General features: G+C 38.8%; 1 protein-coding gene across 4 annotated transcripts; it reads left to right on the top strand.

The window, feature by feature from the left end:
• On the top strand, positions 1-24,382 carry LOC110050686 (uncharacterized). Of its 4 annotated transcripts, none has more exons than XM_089275459.1 (35): positions 1-334; positions 2,019-2,144; positions 3,383-3,529; positions 3,867-4,031; positions 5,295-5,355; positions 5,503-5,572; positions 6,270-6,344; positions 6,461-6,559; positions 7,018-7,089; positions 7,631-7,702; positions 7,844-7,912; positions 8,471-8,554; positions 9,078-9,137; positions 9,251-9,393; positions 9,987-10,047; positions 10,351-10,479; positions 10,868-11,134; positions 11,953-12,171; positions 12,730-12,873; positions 13,181-13,275; positions 13,465-13,567; positions 14,344-14,515; positions 15,320-15,456; positions 16,165-16,248; positions 16,485-16,556; positions 17,078-17,230; positions 17,453-17,545; positions 17,671-17,763; positions 18,254-18,325; positions 18,477-18,581; positions 19,110-19,217; positions 19,772-20,567; positions 20,721-20,775; positions 21,518-21,596; positions 22,575-24,382. In XM_089275459.1, the coding sequence occupies exons 1-35, from the start codon at positions 199-201 to the stop codon at positions 22,650-22,652; spliced, it is 4,494 nt and encodes a 1,497-aa protein (XP_089131585.1). In that variant the 5' UTR covers positions 1-198; the 3' UTR covers positions 22,653-24,382. The 4 variants fall into 4 exon arrangements, with proteins under 4 accessions (XP_089131585.1, XP_089131583.1, XP_089131587.1 ...); XM_089275457.1 differs by having other exon boundaries at positions 5,292-5,355; XM_089275461.1 differs by lacking the exons at positions 1-334; positions 2,019-2,144; positions 3,383-3,529 and adding an exon at positions 3,646-3,806 and having other exon boundaries at positions 3,925-4,031.
• The last annotated feature ends 454 nt before the right edge of the window (positions 24,383-24,836 follow it).

Below are 24,836 nucleotides of genomic sequence, written 5' to 3'. Positions count from 1 at the left end.
GCGGGCTCTCTTTTCGCATTTTTTATTGTTTGAAATGTTTTCCGAGGAATAATTTTTAAACTTTGAGTAAGCAAATGTACAAATGAGAATGTTAAGTTTTCGATCATCGATGATTTTGTAATCCTTTTCTCGGGCAGCCACTGTGGCGAATATGAAAGCTTTCACAACTAGAAGTACATTGTTCCGCTTTAAAACTTTATGGGAGCTGTAGAGAGTAAGGCCGAGGAAAACAGTATCATACGATTCGTGAATTCCGTAGAAGTCAGGCAAGAAAAAGGATCTTCAGTTCGTGGAAATGATCATGTGTCCACCGACTACGTCCCTGAAGACAAAGGTAAGGGGTCGTGATGTACAATCACTGTCAAATTCACCATCGGTCAAATTGTAATTATACTCTCAGCTATTACCGGCTAATGATTAGCATTGCTCAATCGCTTCCACGTGTTGTAACATTTAAAGCAGCAGGGAATGCCACACTGACTTTATGTGAAGACATTTCGGTCAAACTTCCTCGTCTAAATTGTGAGAAGTGATACAAATAATGAGAGAGAATGTTCACGGTAGGTGAAGCACAATATGAACATGCATATTTATAGGACAGCGTACAGCTTCAAGCTTTTGTGTGGTGTTGTACATCGGCTGCACTTGTTGGTGCTTTTCACATAATTTTCCGTAAACGGTAACGATCATGTGTTTCACATTTTTGATCACAGCCTTGAAAAGAACTTGATTTAATACTGTTTTTAAGACTTGTTCTTAGTAGCTGGAGAGCGCGTGACGAGTCACGGGTTACGTTGTACCAATCAGACCACAAAACAAAAGGACCACCTTGTGAACTTTGCGGTTTCCTTGTTATATTTATCTTCGAGTTGAAATATACATTTTAGAAAAATTCAATCGCTCGAATCGCCAACGGTGGATAGAAAGTAATTGATTTCTTCATGGTAGTAAAACATTTTGTTTTTTATTTTTGTTATTTTTTTATTTTTCATTAGTGGAAGCAGCGCCTTTGAATCTTGTAGAATAGGCGCTATATAAACATGTCATTATTATTATTGTTGTTGTTATTATTATTAGTATAAGTATTATTATTATTACTATATCCAGCCCCTGATGCGCGGCTGGATATAGTTGCTAGGGGATTCTGGGAGAGGCAGACGTCGGCTTTTTTTGATGTCAGAGTATGCCATCCGAATGCATACTCCTATAGAGATTTGGATCCAGACCAGATATTCAGGCAGCACGAAACAGAGAAGAAGCGCCAGTATGCCAGCCGTGTGTTAGAAGTAGAGCAAGCTACATTCACGCCATTAGTTTTTAGCACGACGGGTGGAATGGCAGTGGAATGTAATCGATACAATAGTAGACTTGCTGAGTTAGTTGCTACAAAGAAGGGCGAAAGTTATGCGACTACCATGTCATGGATCAGGGCAAGAGTATCTTTTGCGCTGCTGAGATCAGCATTACTTTGTTTAAGAGGCTCGCGAGCTCCTAGGAGAGTCCACTTAGAACTGTCGGACATTGATTTAGGTATCGAAAAAGGACATGCAAATATTCGTTAAGGCAATTGAGAATGCTATTTCTGGGGAACTCTAGGCGAAGCCACGAACACTGAGCCAAGAAGTGGACCTGCATATAGCTACAGTGTATTTTTAAAGTAGAGTTTTTGCCATTTAAATGTATAGAGTATTTTTTACTATTCTTATTTAAATTTTTTCGACAAATGACAATAGACAAATTTATAAGGGTTGTAAAGAATGAGTGTAATTTGTAATTCGTTTGTAAGTTAGTATTTCCCTGACATATATATTGTCCTAAGAATTTTTACAGTTGTAATAAGCCACTAATAAACATTATTATTAGTATTATTAGTATTATTATTATTATTATTACTATTATTATTAATACAGAGTGTAAAAACTTCTAATAAATTTAATTATTTTGTTAAAAAGGGCCGGGCTGGCTATAAACCTTGCGCGGGCTTGCACCATTAATCCCCGTTCTTATTTTGTATTTAGATTGGATATCACACTACCCTAAAGCTGACGATTCTCATGGAATTGCCACGGTCGCTCCAGCAGACACCATGCTGTATGAGCAAAGCTATGAAGACTTCGAGATTCTCGGCGATACGGCAGTACAAAGTTAGAATGACTCATATTCACCCTTGTGGTATAATATAACGTAGCTTTGCGAGTGGGGAAGATAAACCAAATCTTGCGTTGTCATTGGCTACACGTGTGGGCAAGATTGCTAAGGTTGCCGTCTTCTTGTCTGCTCGGGATTGCCCGCTGTGTCCCGCAAGGAAAATGGTGTCCTCGAAATCGTATAATATAAATCATTATTTTACTGACCAAGTTTGCACGGTCAAGATGGTTGGATAACAACATTTGGCGACGTTCGCTTTTAAGCTTGGCTGCGCCTCGGTCGTATAACACGCAAATAGACAACTTGGTCAATATCCTGCCATCTTAACCTCACTCTTGGTAAATGACCATATCTTAGGGGCTAGAGCATTAGAACCATTTAAAGTATAACCCTCTTATAAGAGAACTATAAAATGGAACCCTACGGAGACTGGAAAATATTGCGTTAAACGAGCCCAACATACATGAACAACGAATGCTCGCTTTTGAACGAAAACAAAAAAACAAAAAACAAAACAAAACAAAACAAAACAGACAGTCTGACAAAACATACAAGACATCTTGACTAACTGTCTTCAGGGAAAAGCTCCCCTGGAGTAGCTCATTTTGAATAGCGTACAGGAGCGCTGCTGCCCGAAAACGAGATGCCTGTGCTGGACAGAATATAGCTACTGAAAAAACCGACTCAGAGTAGTTATCAAGCTGAAGGTATGCTCTAAGCCAGTCCCTGTAGAAAATAAAGCCTGCAGTGCAGTAGGTGAAATAAAGGGAAAAAAGGAAATAAAGGACAAAGCGTGAAAGTCCTTTCTTTCTCAGGTTCTAAGGGTCTAGGGTTCAATTTGACATTTCCTTTTAAGGGGGGACTGCTAGAATGATCTGAGCAACACCTGCGAATCTTATTAAATGGAAAGCGCAGCGAAGTAACCTTGTTTTGATGCCGCGACACGCGCTGATTTTGTTCATTCCGCAAAATAAGGTGGCTAGATTAGACTCCTGCCCAGAAACTGAGGGTGCATTCCTTTGGGGTGATCTGGATCAGGATCAGTGATCCAAGATCACTCGAATCATGGTGCATCAATGGAACCGATGAATCCGTGACCAGAGTGGATCCGTCGGTTCCTTTGATGCACCATGATCCAAGTGATCTTGGATCACTGATCCTGATCCAGATCACCACAAAGGAACGCACCCTCAAAGTATCACGTTTTCAATAAATTTGCTCTTTGCTTCGTCAGTGAGCAACCAAGGAGAAGTCGAGATAACAGGCAGCCAATCAGATCTAATCAAGATCGACGAGAATCAATCGCCAGTTTCTGAAGGATTGAAGTACTACAAACCTCCAAAAAGAACGTCGTTCAAGAAGAAAACAACTGATCCGAAAGGTAGGACAGGAGCCAACATGACATAAAATGACATTAAAAAAATTAAAGACTACACTTTTGATGGATCGTTCTTCTCGATTTCAGCGGTATCTCGCATAGGACTAGAACCCAGTCCTCAAAGAGGAAGTAAACGAAAGTTTCGATTTCTTAATCTTGGGTTAGCCCGCTTGAAAGCGCCTTTTTCCAACTTTGTTACCAGATTTTTTACCCAGATTAGGATGTTTTCATCACCTCTTGATGAAGATGAAGGAGATTTCATGTCGCCGACGGGTAGAGGGTGAGCTTTAGACATCCTTTTGTCACTTTTTTTTGGCTCGATTTTTGTTTTACTGTCTAGCTGTCCAAGATGGCGGAAAATCGATCTCGCGTGACAGTGTTCTGTCTACCTTGAATAGTTCGTCGAAGCTTGCTTCGTTATTTGGCCAGGATAGAGCGTCATTCTCTGGAGGGAATGAATCCTTGACGTACACGGCACCTAAACAGCCAAAGAAGGAGAAACCGGGTAAGTACTGTGTGCTTGTGATCGTGATACGGAACTGGGTGATGTCGAAAGAGCACCACCCCCACCCGGCACAAACTTAATCAAGTCTAAACTTAGATATTACAAGAGAACATGGGCCTCGGATCAAAATGTTTGCCTTGGTACAAACAATATAACTGGGCTTGTGGGAAATCACATTGAAACAAGAGCTAGACGTTGTCGAGAAACGGGACATCAGATCAGTGTAATTTAGTAAATCACCTGCCATATTCTCTCCTCTCCCATCCCCATGGGTGTATTCCCTGTATTTATTCTTGTCAGATCAGAGTGCATTATTGTGTTCTTCATATTTTTGTGGATTAAATCTCATTCTCATTCCAAGTCATTTCTGTCCCTCTCAGCTGGCCAGGGCTGGGCAGGGCCTCTGGAGTAGGGTTTGTATGGGTCATGGAAATCCTGGAAAGTCATGGAACTTTATAATTTCATTCTCTAGGCCTGGAAAGTTATGAAATTGAAGTGTGCGTGATGGAAAGTTCATGGAAAAGCAATATATTTTCTGAGGATAAAAAGCCGAAAAGATCAAAAATTGAAATGATAACAGACAAGTCAGAAAACTGGTTTTAATCCCAGTAAAAAATAAACAATAGCGTGCATTCTATGCATCATAATGTGGGAAAATACTTTAAATAATAGAGTTTTTTGAGAACATCTGCTTAACAAATGTCATGAAAAACTTGAAAACGTCATGGAAAGGTCATGGAAAGTCATGGAATTTTAAAAGCTCAAAAGAGTATAAGCCTTGTGGAGACATATGATTTGATTTGCTAGATTCTTGAAAAAGATTTTCACGAATTCAACATAAGTTTCATTCCCGAAAATATTCTTTGGTCACTCTTTACCTAAAACCATATGATTACTAGCACCTACATGTGAAGTACAAACCTTCAGCAGTGGCGGATCAAGGGGAGGAGCCCGGGGGCCCACCTCCCCCCCCCCCTTATTTTGGGTTAAAAAAAAATCGCAGAAGGACAAAACGCCAGCAGGACAAGCGAAAAAAAAAAAAACTGGGTCCTGATCCACCAGTGTTCAATACCTGTAATGTTAAAACTGGCCTATGGGGAGAATTTTCAGCGAAGTCCCTTATAACTGCCTACAGTATTACTTGTAGCAATCTGTATTTTTAAAAGCAGCATTTTTTCAATGTTGTTCATTTGGAATTCATGTCGCACAGCAGTACAATAAATCAGCATTCCTATTCTTTTTCTTGTATCTTTGTTGCAGCAGCACAGACTGGTGGTGGTGAAACAGCACTCTTATGTGCCACTGCAGTTCATGCCTACAAATAGTGAGTTGATACCTTGATAGTGACTGATAACAGTATGTTTGGTAGCTGACGAGTTCTTGGTCTTCAAACTTCAACTTGCATTAATTGTGCCAAGTAAAATGCATAAACCCTAGCTAATTATCATGTTACATATACCTCCCTTTACAGTGTTAATGGTCAATATGCCAGTCAGGGAAAACTGGGTGCAGCGGTTTTGGCAAATCATTCAGCAAATGATGTAAGTATCAAATGTAATATAAAATTAAATCCCAAGAGCCCTGCAGTGTACTTTTTTAATTATCTTCCTTGTATATTTACAAATTTAAGTCTAAAATAAACTTGCCTTGGCAGAATCAAAATATTAAAAATACAGTAACTACAATTTGTATGAGTGTGTCAAAATGTCATGTACATGTACATGTAACAATGTTCATCAAAGACGTTGTGACATTTATCATTTCGTTGTCAATTAAAAGGTGTGGTGATGGCTTTGAAAGTTCCAGCACAGCTTTATGTAAAAAAATATGTTCAGCTAAATTTATCCACAAGATCCACTCGTTCAAATGTGGTCAAGTAGCAGTCATGAATTCACTTACTGATTGAAGCCGAAATACAATTTACATTTATTACTTACTAAACAGGGCTCAAGGAAATTATATGTTTCAGTAACAACCCTGAATGCACAGAGAGCTTATTTTGTGAGGTGAAGAGTGAAGATCAGAACATTCAAAATAATTAATGTTGTCTCACAATTCAAAATGAACAGTGTCTGAAATAGTGTATGCGTATTTCAGAGTGTTTGAAGTGCCCCTGCCAACTTGAACCTTTGAGTCCTTGAGGTAGAAACCTTCCTTACAAAGGTTTTTACTTGTTACTTGACCATGACTCCAAGAAAACTGACATGCTCTGTGAAATGTTCTAACTTTCTCTTTCAGTACAGGATACTTATTTACGCTTCTAAACAACAGCAAGTTACCACAGGAAAAATTCACGGAAACTTTTCATTTACGGTAATTGTCACTGACATCAATGTAAATTCATTTAGTTAAAGAACACGTATCTTGTGTGCACAATATATTATTACACAATTACATGCCACATTGAGTGTGGTGTTTTTATCTTGTAGGTGCAAGGAGGTAATTATGCGAGTTTTTACGATGATCAGAGACAAACATGGTCACTCTGCTTTGACTCAGACAAAAATGTCACAAACTTTGCTAAACAGGTACATTTAAACTTGTTTCTTCCTCTTCTGTAGAGTAAAGTTCTCTTGTTTTCAGCTGCTAGACTACTAGAAGTACATTCTTGTGATCTGCTATGTGGCATTGTACAGAACTGGTGCAAATTTTATTTTTGGATTAGTATTCCATGATGAACTTCCTTTGAGCGAAAGAGTCCATAGTGTTTTCCATAAGTTTTAGAAACTGTAGGGAATATTAAGAAGGAAGCCATGTTAAAGTACATGTAATAGACATGTGATTGGTGTATATGTAGGTATCCAATTACAAAAAAGGTTAAATTGAGTGCCTGTACATGTAATCGGATACCCATGTGATCACGCACCAATTACATGTACATGAAAAATCTCTAGAGGCACATGGAAAACCAATTATGGTTATAATTTATTTTGCTATTACGTACACTTGTGCAATTTATAATTTTGAGCTACATGTATTTTCATAGGTCGGTTTATCAAAGTTCAATTCTGCATCATCAAATCTGTGTACTCAAGACCTTGTCCTTGGTGACGGAACGGTAATTTTTACTGTAGTGTTGCAATGATGTGTGTTCTCTGAGAGTCCTGAGACTAAGTAGGTTACTAAAGGCCGATGTGAGACTCAAGATGTAGAAACTGTTTATATTTTAAACTTGAGCACCTTTCATTTAATTATTGAGTGTTCTACATGTAAAACCAAAACCAAAGTGAGCACTATGGCCAGTCGCATATCTCAATTGACCACTCCCCTACTGGTGCTTTTCAAGGCTAACATAAACAAAATCTGAAATATTATAAATGAACCTAATGTGTTTAAAAAATCCCAACTGGCAGGAGGCAGACCAGTGGGCTATTTATACCTGTATGTGCATGTGACCAAGGAGTCAAACTCCAGACTACTGAGAACAATACCACCTAAGAGAAGGAATTGAACCGCACTGAGCCAACTCTAGATGATAGGGTCAATCTGTTGATGTGTTCATGTCATGGACCGAAGTGTCTGCATCTGATATAGGAATGGATGCCAAAGGAAATATTATTATTTTAAATCATTATTTTATTTATTGTTGTTTATTTTAGGCCATTGAACTAGGAGATGCATTGGAAGTGAAATACACGGGATGGTTATGGACAAATAATGGTTTCGGAAAAGTAAGCCAGATGTTGTAACTTTAAAAGCAGACATGTTTCACTTAGTATTGTAAGAAGAAATTTTTATGAGAAAATTGGTAATTGATCAATATTGATGGTATTTCAAAAGATCATTGACGAATGGTTCTCATTGTTTTCCAGGTGTTTGATGGCAATACCGAGACTGACAAAACGTTTAGATTCAAAACAGGAAAAGGAAAGGTGATCAAGGTACAGCATATATTCACTGATCTTCTGGTCCATCTACAGGTCGGTAAATTCCATGTATCCCCAGGTGACTCCCTCTTCCCTTTGATGGGACTGTCTGTCCACCCACTACACTATGTTGTACAGTAATGTACAGTGTAGTTAACTTTTTTTATGTCAGTTAATTTATATGGTTTCAATTTCTTTGAGTTAGTTAGTCTTTTTCATCCCTAGTCAATTACAATTCTTGACAAAATTAATTACAACATGTACATTCAAGCTTGTCTGTCACCTCTAGATAATTTGTTCACTTGTTTGATTGTTCAAACATCCTTGTAGTGAGTGGTTTCGTTTTGTCCAAGAGGCTTCTTGCATTGTATGAATACTGTGAGAACTAAATATGCTGGTACATGTACATGTACATTGTGTATTCAGACTACAGCTTTTTTTATCACTGAGTATGTGGTTAAGATTTAATTGACTAATGTTTCACTTGAATGTCTCTAAGATTGCAAGTAACTTCCCTTTTAAAAAGATATATGATACTAAGTAGTCACTGTTATGTTTTTTTGTCTGTCCAAGGGATGGGAACAGGGCGTAATAGGCATGAAAAAAGGTGGAAAGAGGTTAATAGCAATTCCTTCAGCTCTGGCATATGGAGAAAAGGTAAAAAATACAAATGGCAAAACTGTCTCAATATGAGTGGCCACCCTAGAGACACAGAGAAGCAGGGTTTTATCGTAGAATAACCTTTCAGTAACAGTACGTGAACAGTGATTGTTTGTATTCTATGCATCAGCAAGTTTGTACATGTATGTAAGAGCCAAAAGACCAAAATGATAATTATTGTATATGCCATGAATTAGTCGAACTGTACATAATAAAAGTACATGTTAAATTCATTTTAGAACAGAATTTACTATTAATATCTTGTAACTGCACCTATGTGTAGTTTGATAATCAAGTCATTTTCACTCATTAATACCATGATATTGAGTTTCTGCATCTCTACAGTCATGTAATTTCAGCTTCACAGACACTGTGAAACTATCACTATGATGATAATTTGTTTGTTGAAAAACCTTTTGTAGCAGCTGCCATACTGGCCTTACTGCCCACCTTTACAGATAGCTGTAATTGATTCATTTGCTATTCTCTGAATATGAAATGTTGTGTATTTGTGTAACAGGGTGTACCTTCCAGAGTTCCTCCTAACTCCTCACTTTTGTTTGAAGTTGAAGTTTTAAGGGTAAGCATGCCTGCAAAATTATTGATTAAAAATTACAAAGTGATGGAAGTGCATTTTACTGTGTGTCATGCTTTAGGAATAAAAAATTATACACAAAATCCTTTTTGTTACAGATCAAGTCCAATAGAGAAACAGCTGACTCTCCAGTGACAATCCAGGAACCTGTCGCTTCTCAAAGCGCAGATCAATTGCCTGACATTTTGTCTGAGCCATCTGGTACAAGGAAAAGATCTACAGACTCTGTATCACAGCTGAGGTAACAATCATCACTTACAGTAACAGTGGTGCTCTGTGTCTGGGCTGTAATCATGGCTTGTGGAACCTGTCAAGCTGTATTTTGCACAATGTCATGTAAAAGAACTGACAGTATCTTGCTGAAAATATCTCCTTTTTAAATTAATGAGCTATTAATAGTCTACAGGGCACAAAGACTTCCTCCCATTCTCCATACTGTTTCATGATTACAGGTGTAAATGAAGTACATGTACACATATCTCTTAGCAGACCAGTGTCACATTCTAACTGATTTACATGTAAGTGGTTGCTGGGCAGCTGCAAGATCTTTTTCGACGGAGTGGGTTCCAAAATAATTGATACAATCTCTGAACCTGAGTCTGCGCTCTTTCTGCATACATTGTATTACAGTAACTGTATGATATTCAAGACACATTTTTGAAATACACACACTTACACTTTGCTTTAATTGCATGATTTAAAAATTAATTAATACAGATGTAAAACTGATTCGCTGAACAGTTCAGCAAGTATTTTCATGTATTACTTATTTTCTCATAAAATTATGTGTAACATACAGCTGTATGTATTTAACACCGTTAATTGTATTTGTAGTGTGTCCAGTGATGCTGGCATTAAAGGTAGGACTGCATCAATCACTGAACAACTTTCTCAGGTGAGAATCTTCATTGTATGCTGAATACTGAAAATGTTTGCTTTGGAACATAGTCTGGAACAAAAACCCTTGCATGAGGGTTTGCTATGGCAATCTGCTTTTAGAATTCCTGGTCAGGTGAAATCCTAAGAATTTACAATTTTTATTATAAATGATTTGATTTAAAAAAGAAAATAAAATTGTCGCTTTGAAGCTTTTCACAAACAGTTAGTTAAGTAGTAAGTCAGTAGCTCAAGGAAGCATACGTTGTATGTTAGGTGAATTTTAAACAATAATTTCTGCTCTGCTCGTTATTTGGATCAGTCCCCTGAGAAAGGCACAGACAAGGCTCGCTTACTTGCCAGAATGTCCAAAATGGGAAAGAATCCATTATCTTTGCCTGGAGCAGTGGTAGCTGAACCTGAACATGAGGATGTGGAAGAACCTGAGCAGGTAGTGGTATTGAATCAATTACAAAAGAGCCGAAGAGCTGTGTTGTAATAGCAGTCGATGTGCACTGTACATACATGCAATTAAATTTTATGTTCTTAAAAAGCGTGCTTGCCCCCTCACCAAGATACTTACAGTACTAAGCATTTGCTTAATGCACTCTTGTAAGTACAGACTGTCAGGGCACAAATGTAGAGTCTTCCCTATCTGTATAATCTATTATTAGTGATGGCGATGACAATGACAATAGTAATGATGATGTTGACAATGACAGCGATAATGATGATGATGATGATGATGATGATGATGTAGCATCAAATACAATATGCTTCATTTTTTAAATAATTTAGTACTAAAGAAATAAATCAAATTATTTTTAAATTGTTTATAGGAGGTTCCACACAGTGCTGAGCCCCATGTACAAGAGAGAACAGCGAGTAACACAACAAGTCCACCACCCATTAGCTCCAACCCGCATCCCAGTGTACGAACCAAACCACACCCTCCACCAAGACCGGCACCTCAAGTACATCCTGATGTTCACCAGCCAGTTCACAATCCAGCACCTGCTCCACAGCCAATACAACAGCCTGTTATCAACCCACAGCCAATGATGCCATCAGCATTCACACCACAGCAGCAGGTGGCACTATATCAGGTCAGTTTACTGATTACTGAAATGAAAAAAAATATTAAAAACTAAGAATTATTATTAGGAAATAAATTAATTTCCACATCACAATTGAACTAACTCACTATAAGAACCCCTACCTACAGGTATGAACTATTGCCTGCTCTTTAGGAATTTCAGACATTTTGTGCTTTGCTGTTCCTGCATGTATGGTCTATAATTTTCTTGAACACATTAGAACTATTGAAGAACCTTTTTTAATGTTTGGCTATTATTTTGGCTTCAAGCATTTTTTCACCTTTGTATGTGGTCATGTTGAGTGTGTGGAAGATCAGGGTTGAAACCCCTTCAACAAAGCTATAAATTTTGGAATAAGATATTACAAGATGTTCATAACTTTACAGTAAAATCTAACGTTTGGCCTACACACATACCAGTACTTACACGTAACAATGGCAGTTTACTGTTGTTCGTAACATGTTCATGGTATTAGGTACATGTATGTCGGCTGACAGTTAAAATGGGAGCCGTTCTTCTCAATTACCGTTAATCAGCCACATTACAACGGCATCTTCACTTTGAAAGAGTATTTTACATAAATATACAAGTAACATGTACAGCGAAGGACATTTACTTCTCATAAATTTTGTGGTATAATAAATAATTGACCGAAAACACAATATATTCACAATATACATGTATTATTCTGAAACAGTAAATGGGCATCTGTTGACCAAACTGTACCAAAATTGATCCAACATATATACAGTACTGTACCCTTTACAGTTAATTTCTCCTAGAAAATTCAAACTGATTTGTTGTGTTTTATATCTCTTATTCTGTAGCCACCTGTCAGTATGGGTTATCCTATGATGGCACCTCAGCCACAAATTATAACTGCACCATATTCAGCCCCACCACCACCCCCTCCACCACCTCCACCACAGCCCACTGCTAATGATGCCATGGTCCCGGTATTGATGGCAGAGACAAGGCAACAACAGGGGGAGATACGCATGTCTATTGGCAAGCTGTCAGACAAGATTGATGAGCTTTCAAACAAGGTAAGACAAGGAGATTCTTGTGTCCCTGTGATCCATTCTCTTTTCATGGACTGAGGCAAGCATACGATTTGATGTAGGGAACTTTTAATGTGAGTGAATTCTGCTGCAAAGGCCTTATGTGTCCCATGGTGCAAAAGGGACGGATGATGAATTCTGTCTGCTGGTTTGGAAATGTGTGTTGGCCATTCCAATCATATTTGAATGCTGCTCATGAAATTATCCAAAATTTAACTGCCACTCAAAAATTGTTAATACAGTAGAACTTCCCTGTGTCACCAATTCTTGCAAACGACCACCTGGTGGACAAACACTTTATTTCCAAGAAACCATAATTTTACTGGTCAAATTGCTATTGATGAAATTGTGTAGGTGATTGCTATAACATTAAGGGCTGATGGTTTGAAAAGTTCTATTGTTTTCAATTTCCGAAGAAGTGATAAAAAATTTTGTAGTAGAAGAATGGGTGGAAGAAGCACATGCAGTGCAATTATTTTACAATGTCCTTCTTTTTGTTGTCATTGTTTCTCTGTCTTTATCGTTTTATTGTGATCTCTATAGGTTGATCGTCATCACCAGAGTTCAGGTCAGCTATCAGGCCAACTGACTCCTGTTGGTCAGATGGCTGGTGTTGGTGCGTTTGGCAATCCACAAGCTGCAATGGAAGCTGCTGTTCTAGTTCACAACGTAACTCGAATAGTGCAGGTACCCTGTGTAAAGAAACCTACATGTAAGAACGCCAGGTTTCTAGTGGCTGATAGTTTGCGAGGTGCAAAGCCCTAAGCCAACTAGTTATTGAAGTCTATAGAAACTGAGACCAAGCCGTCCGACTGTTTTAGTATAACCAACTGACAGTTCTACCACGACCACTACTGTAGGTTGCTCACTATTCGAGTAGTTGATCAGGTCACTATCGTGTGCTAAACCTTGGATACAATTTAGTTGCATGTGCAATTTGAAATATCATTCTGTTTGTGATGTCTCATAATTATTTACATGTATCTGCTTTCAGGAAAACGAGAAATTTAAAGCTGAAGGTGCAGAAAAGTCCAAAAAAATAGAGTTGCTTAATGACAAGATATCAGACTTACTGCAGAAGAATCAGAGGTATACGTGTGCATCATGATTATATTTACCAGTTATTCAGTCATTTGTAGTTTAAAATTCAAAAAATTCTAGTCTTCAGGGTCATTGGAGAACTGGTGTTGTAATGTGCCCATCATGTTGATTAACTTTAGTGGGCTTGCTACAGGAGTATAACTGATTGATGTATGAAAAATTTAATGTGAATTTCAGATTTGTTGAACAGAGCAACACAATGTTGGAACAGAGGAGCGACTCCTTGCAAGTAAACACCGCGCAGTCGCAAGCACGAGTGTTATCCCTTGAGCAAGAAAAGGTGTTGTGTAGAATATTTTCTTTGATGTGCATGTACAGTTGAAGTCAAGCTTGTTTAGGCAGTAATGTTAAGAGATTATTTTTCCCTTCAAAATGGATTCAAAAATCGCCATTCACAAAAGTTCTTAACCGTGTGCAAGGCTGCTCTCGTCAAGTTTCTCATTTAGTGCAGAATGCAAGAAAAGTCTTTTGTTTTACTTTGGATACGTGAGATAAGATACGTAACGTTGTATAGCGGTTAGGCTGTGAGGCTGGAACACCAAAGGACTCGAAGGACCAAAGGAAACATCAGTAGGGGAAGGAACATCACGATCGTATTGGTCTATCTCACTGTGACTTCTTATTGACTCTCTCACTGGGGAATAACCCGCTATGGACTGAAGCTGTAGCATCTATCCAAGGGGAGTAGTTAATACTCCTAGCGAACTTATCCTACAAAAACAGGAGTTAATAGAGCTAAGTCACGGTATTTTGAGTTATTTTGACCGCGTCCAAAATAAGATTTAGATCAATGAAAGAAACCTGAAAATAATAATTTACTAAGATAGAAAAACGCCCAAGAGAGAATGATAAACCATAAAGGAATAACGATGGTTAAGGATGGAGAAGATTAACACCGATTACAATTCACGAACTTCAAAAATTTAGGTCAAACTTTTCAAGATGCGCAAACCGTGACGTAGCACATTAAAGAGCTATATGAGCCAGATGGGCTTAATAGGCTTCATTTCTGAAGCCCTAATTAAGCTGTTTTGTTGTTTTTGTCCTGCCTCACAGATATCCATGAGTGGGGAACTGACAACAGCCAAAACACACTTAGCAGCACTTCAGAATGAAGTCACATCTCTTCGCCAAAGAGAGGCGGAAGTCAGCAGCCAACTTAGCAAAGTGACGTCAGAAGCTGACAAATACAGAAATGAGCTCACACGTGTTAAAGATTCACACACAGGTCTGACTGCTACTGGTTTAACCCTTCCCCTTTCTTGCCGTCTCATGCGGTTTGTTCACAATACCGATAAGAGCCACTATAACTGTCTGTTGAATCTTTCCTTTCTTGGAAGATTTGCGGCACGAATGTACTTTGACATCCTTGATAGTGTAGCTACGAGTACGTGAAGGTTAATTTTAAATCTCTTTGTGGTCGTGTGTTTTTTGCAAATACATTTATGAGTCCACTTAAAATAAGTTGGAATTTGTAAATATTGCGCAGGGCATCAGACAGCAGAGCCTCGTTTACTCTTCACTGTTCGAACTCTCTTTCGTTTTTAGCAAAGAGCAAAGGATTAGATTGAGTTAAGATGTGAAACATTTGGATCTGTATCGTCTGGTATTTACTTCTTTTAGTATTGTACAGTGACCAGAGTAGTGCACACCTAACATAGGTAGTTTAAACATTGTTAATAGCGGGAAATGGTTAGGAAACCTGGTAAAGTTCTTTGTTGTATGTTTTTGTTGGCTATTTTGGGCGTTGACCCTGTACAAAACCTGACATCGTAATACAAAAGGTGGTTATGTGTGCTCATACAACTAACCAATAGAAGCATTGCGATTATGTAATTCATGCAAAGTCTGAACAAAAAAAAGATGTGAAGGGTCAAGGACCTTCCAACATAAAAATCTTAGCCTGTTTGTTTGCTTCTTTGATGTTTATCGGGTTTCTGAACCATTTTCCTCTATTAACTTTGATTTAAATGAACGCGCGATTTGGTTGTGTCATTGAATTGTTGTTTTTTGTGTGTGCGCGTGACTGTAGAGAGTACTGAACAGAGCGATCAACTGAAGCAGAGTCTCAAGGAAGAAAAACAGACAAGAAAAAGACTGGAAAGCAAAGTAGATCACATTGAAGAAGAACTGAATGATTTAAGACACGAAAAAGAAAGTTTAGAAAGGGTAAGAGCACTGTCTGGCACTCAGCAAAATTGTTTTAGTGATATTTGTCAGTGCGCAGTTTATAGAGCGGTTTTCACTCGAGTTTCATAAAGTTATTGGTTTTGCATTTCTACGCTGCACCATTGTCTTATAAAGCTCGCGCCACTTTTTCATTTAATCAGAAGTAAAAACCAAAACCAATTTTGCCTCGTTCGCACGCATTTTCCTGCGCGTCGCGTCAGCTACATGTAATTACTTCGAATTTTGATTGGTTTACTGTATTGTCTGTGTCCTTCGTGATTGGCTAGAGTGATTACTTTGGTTTTGGTCTTACGATACTTAATTGAAAAAACTGCTCCTCTGCAGGGATTTATTCAGTGCGATCCAGTTCAACAATCCTACGATTAAATGTACGCTCATATTCTCATACCACGGGTCTGGTAGTTCTTCTTGAAATAGCCCACGTTTCTCCTTTGAAGTGCACCCCTTCAATACCAAAACCGAGATAGGAATTCTCCATGAGGGTTGCCACTTATCTCTTATGATGTTAGTTTATGAGAATTCAACGCGGCGTCATTGTAGTTTCGCCCAGTTTTGGCTTTGGTTATTCTCGAACTTGAAAAGTGAAGCTGTTTGTGTATCGCCCTGTGTGACCTAGTAGAGACAGAACAGGTGCCAGAAAACTTTACAAAGTTGGTTGTCTGTTAAAATGAACAATTGTGTTTTTAGGGTCTCGGAGATCGAAAAAAGAAACATGCAGCGGACAAGAAAAAGTTCGAAGAGGAACTGGAAGAACTGCGATCACAACAGGAAGTAAGTAAACACTTTAGTTTTGTTATTTAGTAGTAATCAACTTCAATCTTTACTGTGAAATCTAACATTACTTTGGCATCTTTTTATTACTTTCTCACCTTCTATTATTTTGTTTTTGTACAGTAATGGTTCTCTTTCTTTTTTTGGCAAACCAGCGGGGCGCAAAACGCTTCTTCTTACATGACAGAGCTTGTTTTGTGCCGGTGTCTAATAACACATTTCTGCTTCTCCGGTAGGAAGAAATAAAGTTTTTGAAGGAAAAACATAGAAAGGAAAAGCAAAGCAGTGGATCAGTCACAGCGAAACAGGTAAGGTCGTGATTTTGTTTTGTATGAATTTTTTTTCTCACTCAAGATTTGTTCAACGCAACATTCGGCAACTTTCGTCCGAGTGCTTTCGCTAATTTTGATTGGACAATAAGGATCGGGAATTCTTTAACCTGCGTAGCAGACGTTTCCTTTCCATTTTGCAGGCGGGGACATCGAACAAGCGAGCAAGCAAACGAGCGCGCCTAGGGTGAGCAAAAAATGAGGAGAAGTGCGAAGGGGGTGAGCAAAAAAGGAGAAGAAGTGGGAGGGGGTGAGGAGGAAAGGAATCATTTTTTGCCCCACCCCCGCACCCTGCTACGTATTTTTCGCACTCGCTCGCAGTTTCGTACCCTTCGCGTGCTTTTGCAAATAAAGAACGCCTGCTAGGCAGGCTAGGAATTCTTCGGTGACGCTTCTAGTGCTCGAGTACGAAAGTAAGTAGACAAAGGTTGAGGTAACATTCTTGGAGTGAAAAGTGGAATATATCAGTTTGTAATGCTTTTGTCATGATTGCAAATAAGGTTGCACAGGCGGAAGCGGAACTCGAATCCAGGTGGACAGAAAAGGCAGAAAAGATGGTTGTACAGACGGAGGAGAAATGGAAGAGGAGATTTCAGGAAGTGTCGGATGAAAAAGAGGAGACGGTCAAAAAATTGGCAGAGCTTCAAGAAAAGGTTAGAACTGCATACTCGCTTCGCGAAGCTAGCTGTACAATTTTTATAGAGCTTTGTTTTTTGTTTATATTAGTTACGTAGATGTTACCCTTTATGTCCTCGCCAAACAAGGCTAGAGAGCGGAGATTATATTCTGTGATTTTTTTAATTAGTATTACTTTAAGATCTTGCTATTTTTTGTACCAGTCTTTTTTTATGAGTTCATTATTTTTTTCTTAATAGTGTTCATCACTGAAAACAAGCGAAGATGAAAAGGAGGAAAAGATCAAAGATCTCCAGGAGAAATTAGAAGACCTTGAAGGAATACGCGAAAAGGTTGGGAGTTTTAAACATTAAAGTAGAGTCATTAGAGTAACGTGAAAACCAAAAAGAATCAGATTAATGAAAGGAAAGCGTCCTTATATCAGCCAAGTTAATTAATACTGGTTTGTGTTTATCAGTATACGCGACTTCAAGCTGCACAAACTGACAAAGATTCCGAGATGGAAACACTGCGATCAACACAGCAAGAACTAGATGCATTACAAGCCAAGGTTAGAAGTAAAACATATTTTGGTGATGATTTGTGGGAGACAGGCTAGCCTGATGGTTAGCGCCTTGGATTACGGATTGAGGGGTCTGGGTTCAGCCCTAGCCGGGTCACTGTGCTGTGGTCTTGAGCAAGACACTTTCCTCTCACAGTGCCTCTCTGCACCCAGATGTATCAGTGAGTGCCAGCAATTGCTACGTCCACCTGACATAATGTTGGGGTAACCTTCGATACAACAGCATCTCATTCAAGAGAAGTAACATCACAATATGTTGTGGATATATAATTTGGGTTAACAACCAGTTAGACAAATTTGCACCACGTATCATTTTCTCTGGACACTGTATTGTGCTTCATGTAAAGCACAGCCAATGTAGAATCGGGAGTATGTCCATTTGGATTGAATGTACATGTACTTGCACGTGTAAGATTTGTTTTCCAAGTTATGTACCTCAACTAATACGATGTTTTCTATTATTATTCTTTTACAACAGTACCAAGAGGTTCGCTCCAGAACACTGAAAATGAAGGAACAATTCGAGGAGCAACTGGCATCTGCAGTGGAGGTGAAACAATTGTTCGTTTTTTGTTCTGGTTACATGAATGAAAAGGGTTTCAGTTGTAAACATAGCCCTTTGTATGCTTTGCCTATGCTTGGTTTTCGCAAGGTCTGAACGTTGTTTGTTTTTGTTTTTTGTTTTTCCTTTTTGGTTGAAGGAGCGTGAATCTGCAGTTTCTGAAGCGTATAGGAAAGGTGTGAAGGAAGGAAAAGAACAGGCTGGTGCCTACGAAAAACAACCCTTAGTTAACGTAACGGATGAAGTAAGTTAGAGCATAGTTAGTCCCCTCTACTAACTATGGTTAGAGATTTCAGTTCTAATGTGTAAATTGCTGATCAGTCCACAGTTCTCTAACTGCTAACTGCTGAGAAGGTGTTCGGGTATCAGAACAGTTTTCCCGACTTGGTGATTTTATTTCTCCCCTGTACTTTGTATCCTCGGGAAATTACAACTTTAAAAGAACGATGCAGAAATTTGAGTTTGTTTACACCAAAAAGAGAAGATGCTAACAGCTTTCAAGGGTGAAAAATGTTTCCCTGCATAGTGTTTTCTTCTGCAGCTATTTAAACTGTTGTTGTTTTTTTTTTTTGGGCGGGGGGGGGGGGGGCTGGTAACTTTAGAGCACATCCTATATCCTCCATTGAGCGTGAAATAATTTAACTGAGTGACATCGATTGCGTGACTATAGGTGTAGTGCACATTGCGTGACTATAGGTGTAGTGCATTCCCTGCATGTAGTGCGTGCGTTACTATTGCGTGTCATGCTGTAATCATTGTGTGCATTCTGTAGGTCAAGCGGATAATGAACACGGTTTACCACATGCTGAGGAATGAATTTGAGGCTGATGATACTTACACCGGGTCGGACATCATGAAGGTTGTTCTCAAGACTATCAAGGTACGAACAAACTTACTCACAAGTCACATTTTTAATGAACAGGAACCTGTCCGTGTACAGTAGAGGAAACTGTGAAGTCTTGTCTTCACCGCGACACAAAATAAGCCGAGAAAGAAAGGTCATACGAACCTTTAACAGTATAATGGTCAAAGTGTTTTGACCTTTGTACTAGCGCTTTCGTTTGCAAATGTTTTCAGACACTTTCGTTCTTGTTGCAAGGGGAAGGAATCCTGACAGTTGTTTAGGGGCGGGTTGTTGAAAAGCCGGTTAACGCTAACCCAGGATTAAAAGTTAACCCCAGTATCAATTTTTCTTGTGTAAAAATGTTTTTCACTGCTTGTGTTTTGTGTAGCTTGAGATCATTCAAATTGAAACTGAAGTACAGATAATATAAACGAAAACTTCACCGAAAATTGCAAAACTGAAACCAAAATTCTCGCCAATCCTGGGTTAGCTTTATCGGGTTTTGAACAACCCGACCAATCATTCAAGTTTACCCACAAAAAAAAAAAAAAAAAACGTTGAAGTCAGTTGTCATCTTGTCTTTAAAATAGGAGGTGACCATGAAACTTGTGAGCGGAAAATCGGTCGAGAAAGAAGAAAGTGATGATGAAGAGGAAGAAGACGAAGAAGAGGAGGAAGAAGCGGAAGAAGATGAAGAGGAAGAAGAAGAGGAGGAGGAGGAAGAGGTTAAAGTAGAGGGAAAAGAAGAAGAGAAACTTGCCAGGGAGAAATCAGTAGAGAAGGAAGAGAGTGAAGAGGAAGAGGAACAAGAGTTGGAGGGCCAAGAAAAAGGAGAGGAGATTAAACAAAGTGTCGACGAGGAGGATGAGGACGAAGCAGAAGAAGAGGACAAAGATAGTGAAAATGTGTTAACAGAGGTAGAAGCGGAAGGTGATAATGCACAAGAAGACGAAGTAGTGAACAATGAACAAAGTGAAGACGAAGTAACGACGAACGAACAGAAGATGGAAGAAACCGGAGATACAAAACCCCCTGACGAGGAGAGTAGACAAGCTGGTGATTCTGTTGAGTCTGAAGCAGTTGTAAAAGATTCAAATGATGGGATATTAGAAAGTAGTAATGTTGCGGAAGACAAAGAAGACATTGATAATTTAGAAGACAATACTTCAGAAGCTGACTCTTTTCCAGGAAATCAAGTGGACGTACCTTCTTTAGAGGAACTTTCTGCGGAAGCAGAGGAGAACTCTAGAACTGAATTCGACAGAACTGACACCTTAGAAAATGTAGTGCAGTCTGTACCAGACGAAAGTAAAGCCGAAGAGCCTCAGAATTATTCTGTCGCTGAAGAAAAGGAAGAGCAACTAAAAGAGGAGCAAGTCTCAAAAGGTAATGAGTGATCAAAATCCCTTGACACTGCCAAGCAGACAATACACAGTCCAGGTGAAAGTTTCGACAGCTCTGAATTATTAGCCAAATTGAGTTAGAAAATAAGGTCTCTATGGTACTTATATTGTTAATTATAAAATTATTATTATTCAGAAGCCCAGGTGGACTCGACGCAGAGAAACACCATAAGTGAGGACAAACTTAAATCGTAAGTATTGGTGTTGTATGTGTTGGTTTCGAGGTTGTCACGCAATGCTGGGAGGAGCCCTGCGTGACGATCCAAAAAGACAGCCACGCGTACGATAGGCGAGAATAACAATGAAGCAAGGCTGATACTACGTAGATAACTTAACGCGGCAACGACATTATAGAGTCCAAACTGAGGGCCAAGAATTGCAACCGTGGATAGCTGTTTTGACCTGATTGGGTCTTGTCAGCACGGTGCAGCAGCAAAAAATAGAGCAACCAACACGAAGGCCAATTTTCTACTAGATGCACATGGTAATAACCTCGGATGAAAATCACATGTTTACGGATTGGTCAATGTCACATGCACAACATGTGTCATGTCGATGTCGTGATAGCGAAATTGTGGACAGACAAAACTATCCTGCAGAAGATACATGGCTAAAACCATGTTCAAATTGAATAGTATATCGATAGGTGGCCATGGATATTCGCGCGCCGTTAAACTTTTCGCATAATTTATGTTGAGAAAATTATTTTGGCGTCGCGGCGAGTGAAAAGCCTCACCTTTAGTGCGTAAACCGCGTGAATAGGGTGGCTCAAGAAGGAAGAAGCGCCTGCAATGCTAGTACATTGCAGGATAATTACATAACTGAGATGAGACAATAACCGTCATTGCTATGGCTTTTCGACTGAACAACCAATAATCTGTTAAAGAAGTCCTAATTTTCACCTATGACAGTCGTGCCTTTCTTGTTGCCTAGGTTATTTGCTGATGATGATCATGATGACGTGGAAGCAACGTTTGGTTCGTTGTCTAAGAAAAAGGAACAGGAAAATCCGGTATGCATCAGTGTATTACTTACTGAAACTTGACCATAAGGGGACCGTGTCTCCATACAGTTTTTGTTCTGGACCATACCAAGTCTGCCGAGCAATTTAAATCAGCTTTTTACCAGTCTTTCCTTTGTCGGGTCGATTTGAAAACTTTTACACCAGTTATATATTGTAGATATATTCTGTTTGCCATACACCATAGTCTAAGACAATAATATCAGCTTTTTAATATCACATGTGGTTCACGCAAAATTCATGTTTTATCGATTTTCAGTTTTTTTTTTTCTGTTTATCCTTTCCATGGAAATATCGATTGCTTTAGGGGATACATTACACCAAACTTTAATTTACAATCTATTGCCATTAGTGGTATAATTTCCACATCGATTTGATGAAGGGAAGACTGGTAAAAAGCTGCTTGATTTCAGACACCTTAAAGAAGCTCAGTCCTGGCATTTTGAGTCTTCTTTAATTGTCCTTAAATGAAAGGAAACCTGAAAATAATAGTTTACTAAGATAGAAAAGCACTAGAGAGATAATAATAAACCATAAAGGAACAAGGATGGTTAAGGCAATGGAGAAGATTGACATGGATTACAAACGAGTAACTTTTAGGCTAAACGTTTTTCAAGTTGCGGAAACGTGACGCAGCTCCTTTTACTTGGGGAGGTTCTTGTCTCTTGTTGCATTGTGCTTTGAATATTTGTCGTCGTTCTTTGCTAGTAGTCTCCTTTACTTCAGTGTGCAGATCCTGCTAAAGCGTGCAACCGGTGAAAAGCGCGGGAAAAGTCGCTTGAACCAAATCACGCTTAGTTTGGGCTCTTCACCTTATTGGCTGGTTCAGAAACATGTTTGTTCTGACTGGTTAAACCGAACGTACTGATGTCTTCAACCAAAGGAAAAGCTCAAAAGCGACACTATTACTTTCGGCGGTCGTTTGAAAACCAATAGAGGGTGTGATTATTATTTTTTCTTGTTTTCCAGGATTCTCCACCACCCCGTGCTGTACCACCGCCATTGTTTGATGATGACGATGACGACGACCTTGATTGGTTTAAGTGAAAAGAAAGATCTCTATTTTGACTGAGTAATGTAATCATGTGAGGTAATGATGTGACATATTTCGTAGTCTAATTCAGGTCCTTCAATCGTTGGTAATGTTCGTGTAACAGAAATTATGCCATGTTAGAGAAGAAAATATGTAATGAGTTAAGACATGTAGGTTAAGGACATTCCAGGATCTCTATTCCATGTCATCTCAGGCCACCCGCGTCTAAATAAACGTCGTTTGCGAAATTTGGGAGCAACAGTGTACACAAGATAAAAAAAATGTTTTCAAATTCGTCCCCATCGTCTCCTGTTTCAAATATCGCGTTTCCTGTTTGCTAACTAAATATTTAGCAATTGGTGTTCCTGCCCAAGTTTTCTGTGAACGAATGGAATGAGCAAGGTGCAGCAATATTATTGTCGTTTTCTTTGACAATCTAAGGGATTGTAGTCCAAAATCTACTGTTTTATGTATTTGGATGCTATGAATGAAAAAAAAGAGCGACGCGCCCGCTCTCGTCTTGTGTCAGTGAATAGACAGCAATAAGAGAACCAATCAGATTCGTGGCTTTCCAATAGTACACTCTTAACCTCAAATAATATTACATGTAAAGTCGGTAATGTTTTGCATCCCAAATAAATCCCTTAAATTTCGTGTCATATCTAGCTCCCTCGAGCAGTAGTTACACAGTATCATTTTGTAGTCAAGTGAACTCGTGTTGTGTTAGTGTTGATGAAGTGGTATTAACACATGTTGCTATACGATAAAACTAGATGCCAAGATTGTTTGAAAGTGAGAGAGGGGTGACCTTCTTTCACGGTCCACAATTCTTGTTACATTTAAACGCAAAAATACCATTTTTCTGCCATGCTTGCACACAGTCTGATGTAAGTACGCAAGCAGTTTAAGAGATAACTCTTTCAACTGTGCTCAAACGGACTTTGGTAAATTAACGAGAATTAAACTCGCTGTCTTGTTTGCATCAAGCTTTATTGCACAGGCAAGGACTTTATATCGTTTTCGTGTCATACACATCATTTGCGTCTTATTTTCCGTACTTTTTTTCTTTTTTGAAGCATGGTGTGCGGATGTAAAAATAGTAAAGCGTAATTCGCTGCCATGTTGAGCGCAGAGTTGCGTTGAAATTTCTTACTGTTAATTTACGTAGTTATTGTTTCAACGCTCGTTGGAATTTATTAACGCGAGAAAATGTGTAAGATTCAGGAATCTTGTGCCAGTAGATTCAATCCAAGGCAATAAACAGTGGCCAATCCCTCTTTGACACGCGCCTGCAGGGAATCATGGTAGTTGTATTCATCAAAACAAATATCCAGTCCAAGATGATGAATACAACTACCATGATTCCCTGCAGGCGCATCGCGTAGAGGGAATTGGCCAGTCATTTCACAAACTCTGAACTAAAGGAAATGAGTACAAAGCATTTCGTTTAGTACTCTAGAAATATCTGATTTTAATATGGTAGATACCCTCGGTAAAGTTTAGCCTAAAGGTCTCTAAACCCTCGGATACTCTAATGGCTAGTAAAGCAATTTTTGGTCATCAATTAGTAAAGCCCATCTTTAGTTGATATCAAGATTGTGTGACAAGCCATAGAATAACTTCATAGGAGACTAGAGGCGCTTGATTTATAAGTCACTGGTTGTGAATGTGTAATTAAGAATTATATTTATGTAATAAAACAAATGAATTTGGAACAGAATAAAGCTGAAAAAGTTTCTACAAAGGCTTTTTAGGAGTAGTTATTTAACCAATTTTCTATTTAAACACAAATGTTTCGTTGTATTGTACTAGTTATTGTCAAGAGCATCGTATATATTAAACAATTAGATTATGAGCTAGAGATTTCTATCGCGTGATAGTTGACGAGGGCGCAGCAAATCGACAGCGAATAATCTAATTGTTTTAGAATAAATCTATTGGTTCAAAACTTCATCTAAATCCTCTTCACAGACACTTCGAAAACGCCAAGAAGCGGCCGTCATTTGTTAACAAGGGCCCACTGCTACGCTACTCACAACGGCATTCTTGATAGAACGCTAGTAGATTTATACTAATTAAACAACAGAGTGTTTCTGTCGAGGAACTATCGGCTGATAGTTTCCCCCGCGGAAATTTGATGTTCTTAAAGCAAATATTTGCCCGAGAAGCGAAGCTTCGAGGGAAAATATGCTAGTTTT

Source organism: Orbicella faveolata, unplaced genomic scaffold, assembly GCF_042242905.1.
Source record: "Orbicella faveolata isolate gen_17 unplaced genomic scaffold, um_ofav_v1 contig_36, whole genome shotgun sequence".
NCBI lineage: Eukaryota > Metazoa > Cnidaria > Anthozoa > Scleractinia > Merulinidae > Orbicella > Orbicella faveolata.
Note: the sequence above shows the minus strand (reverse complement) of the source record. Positions and strands in the feature narration are given on the sequence as shown.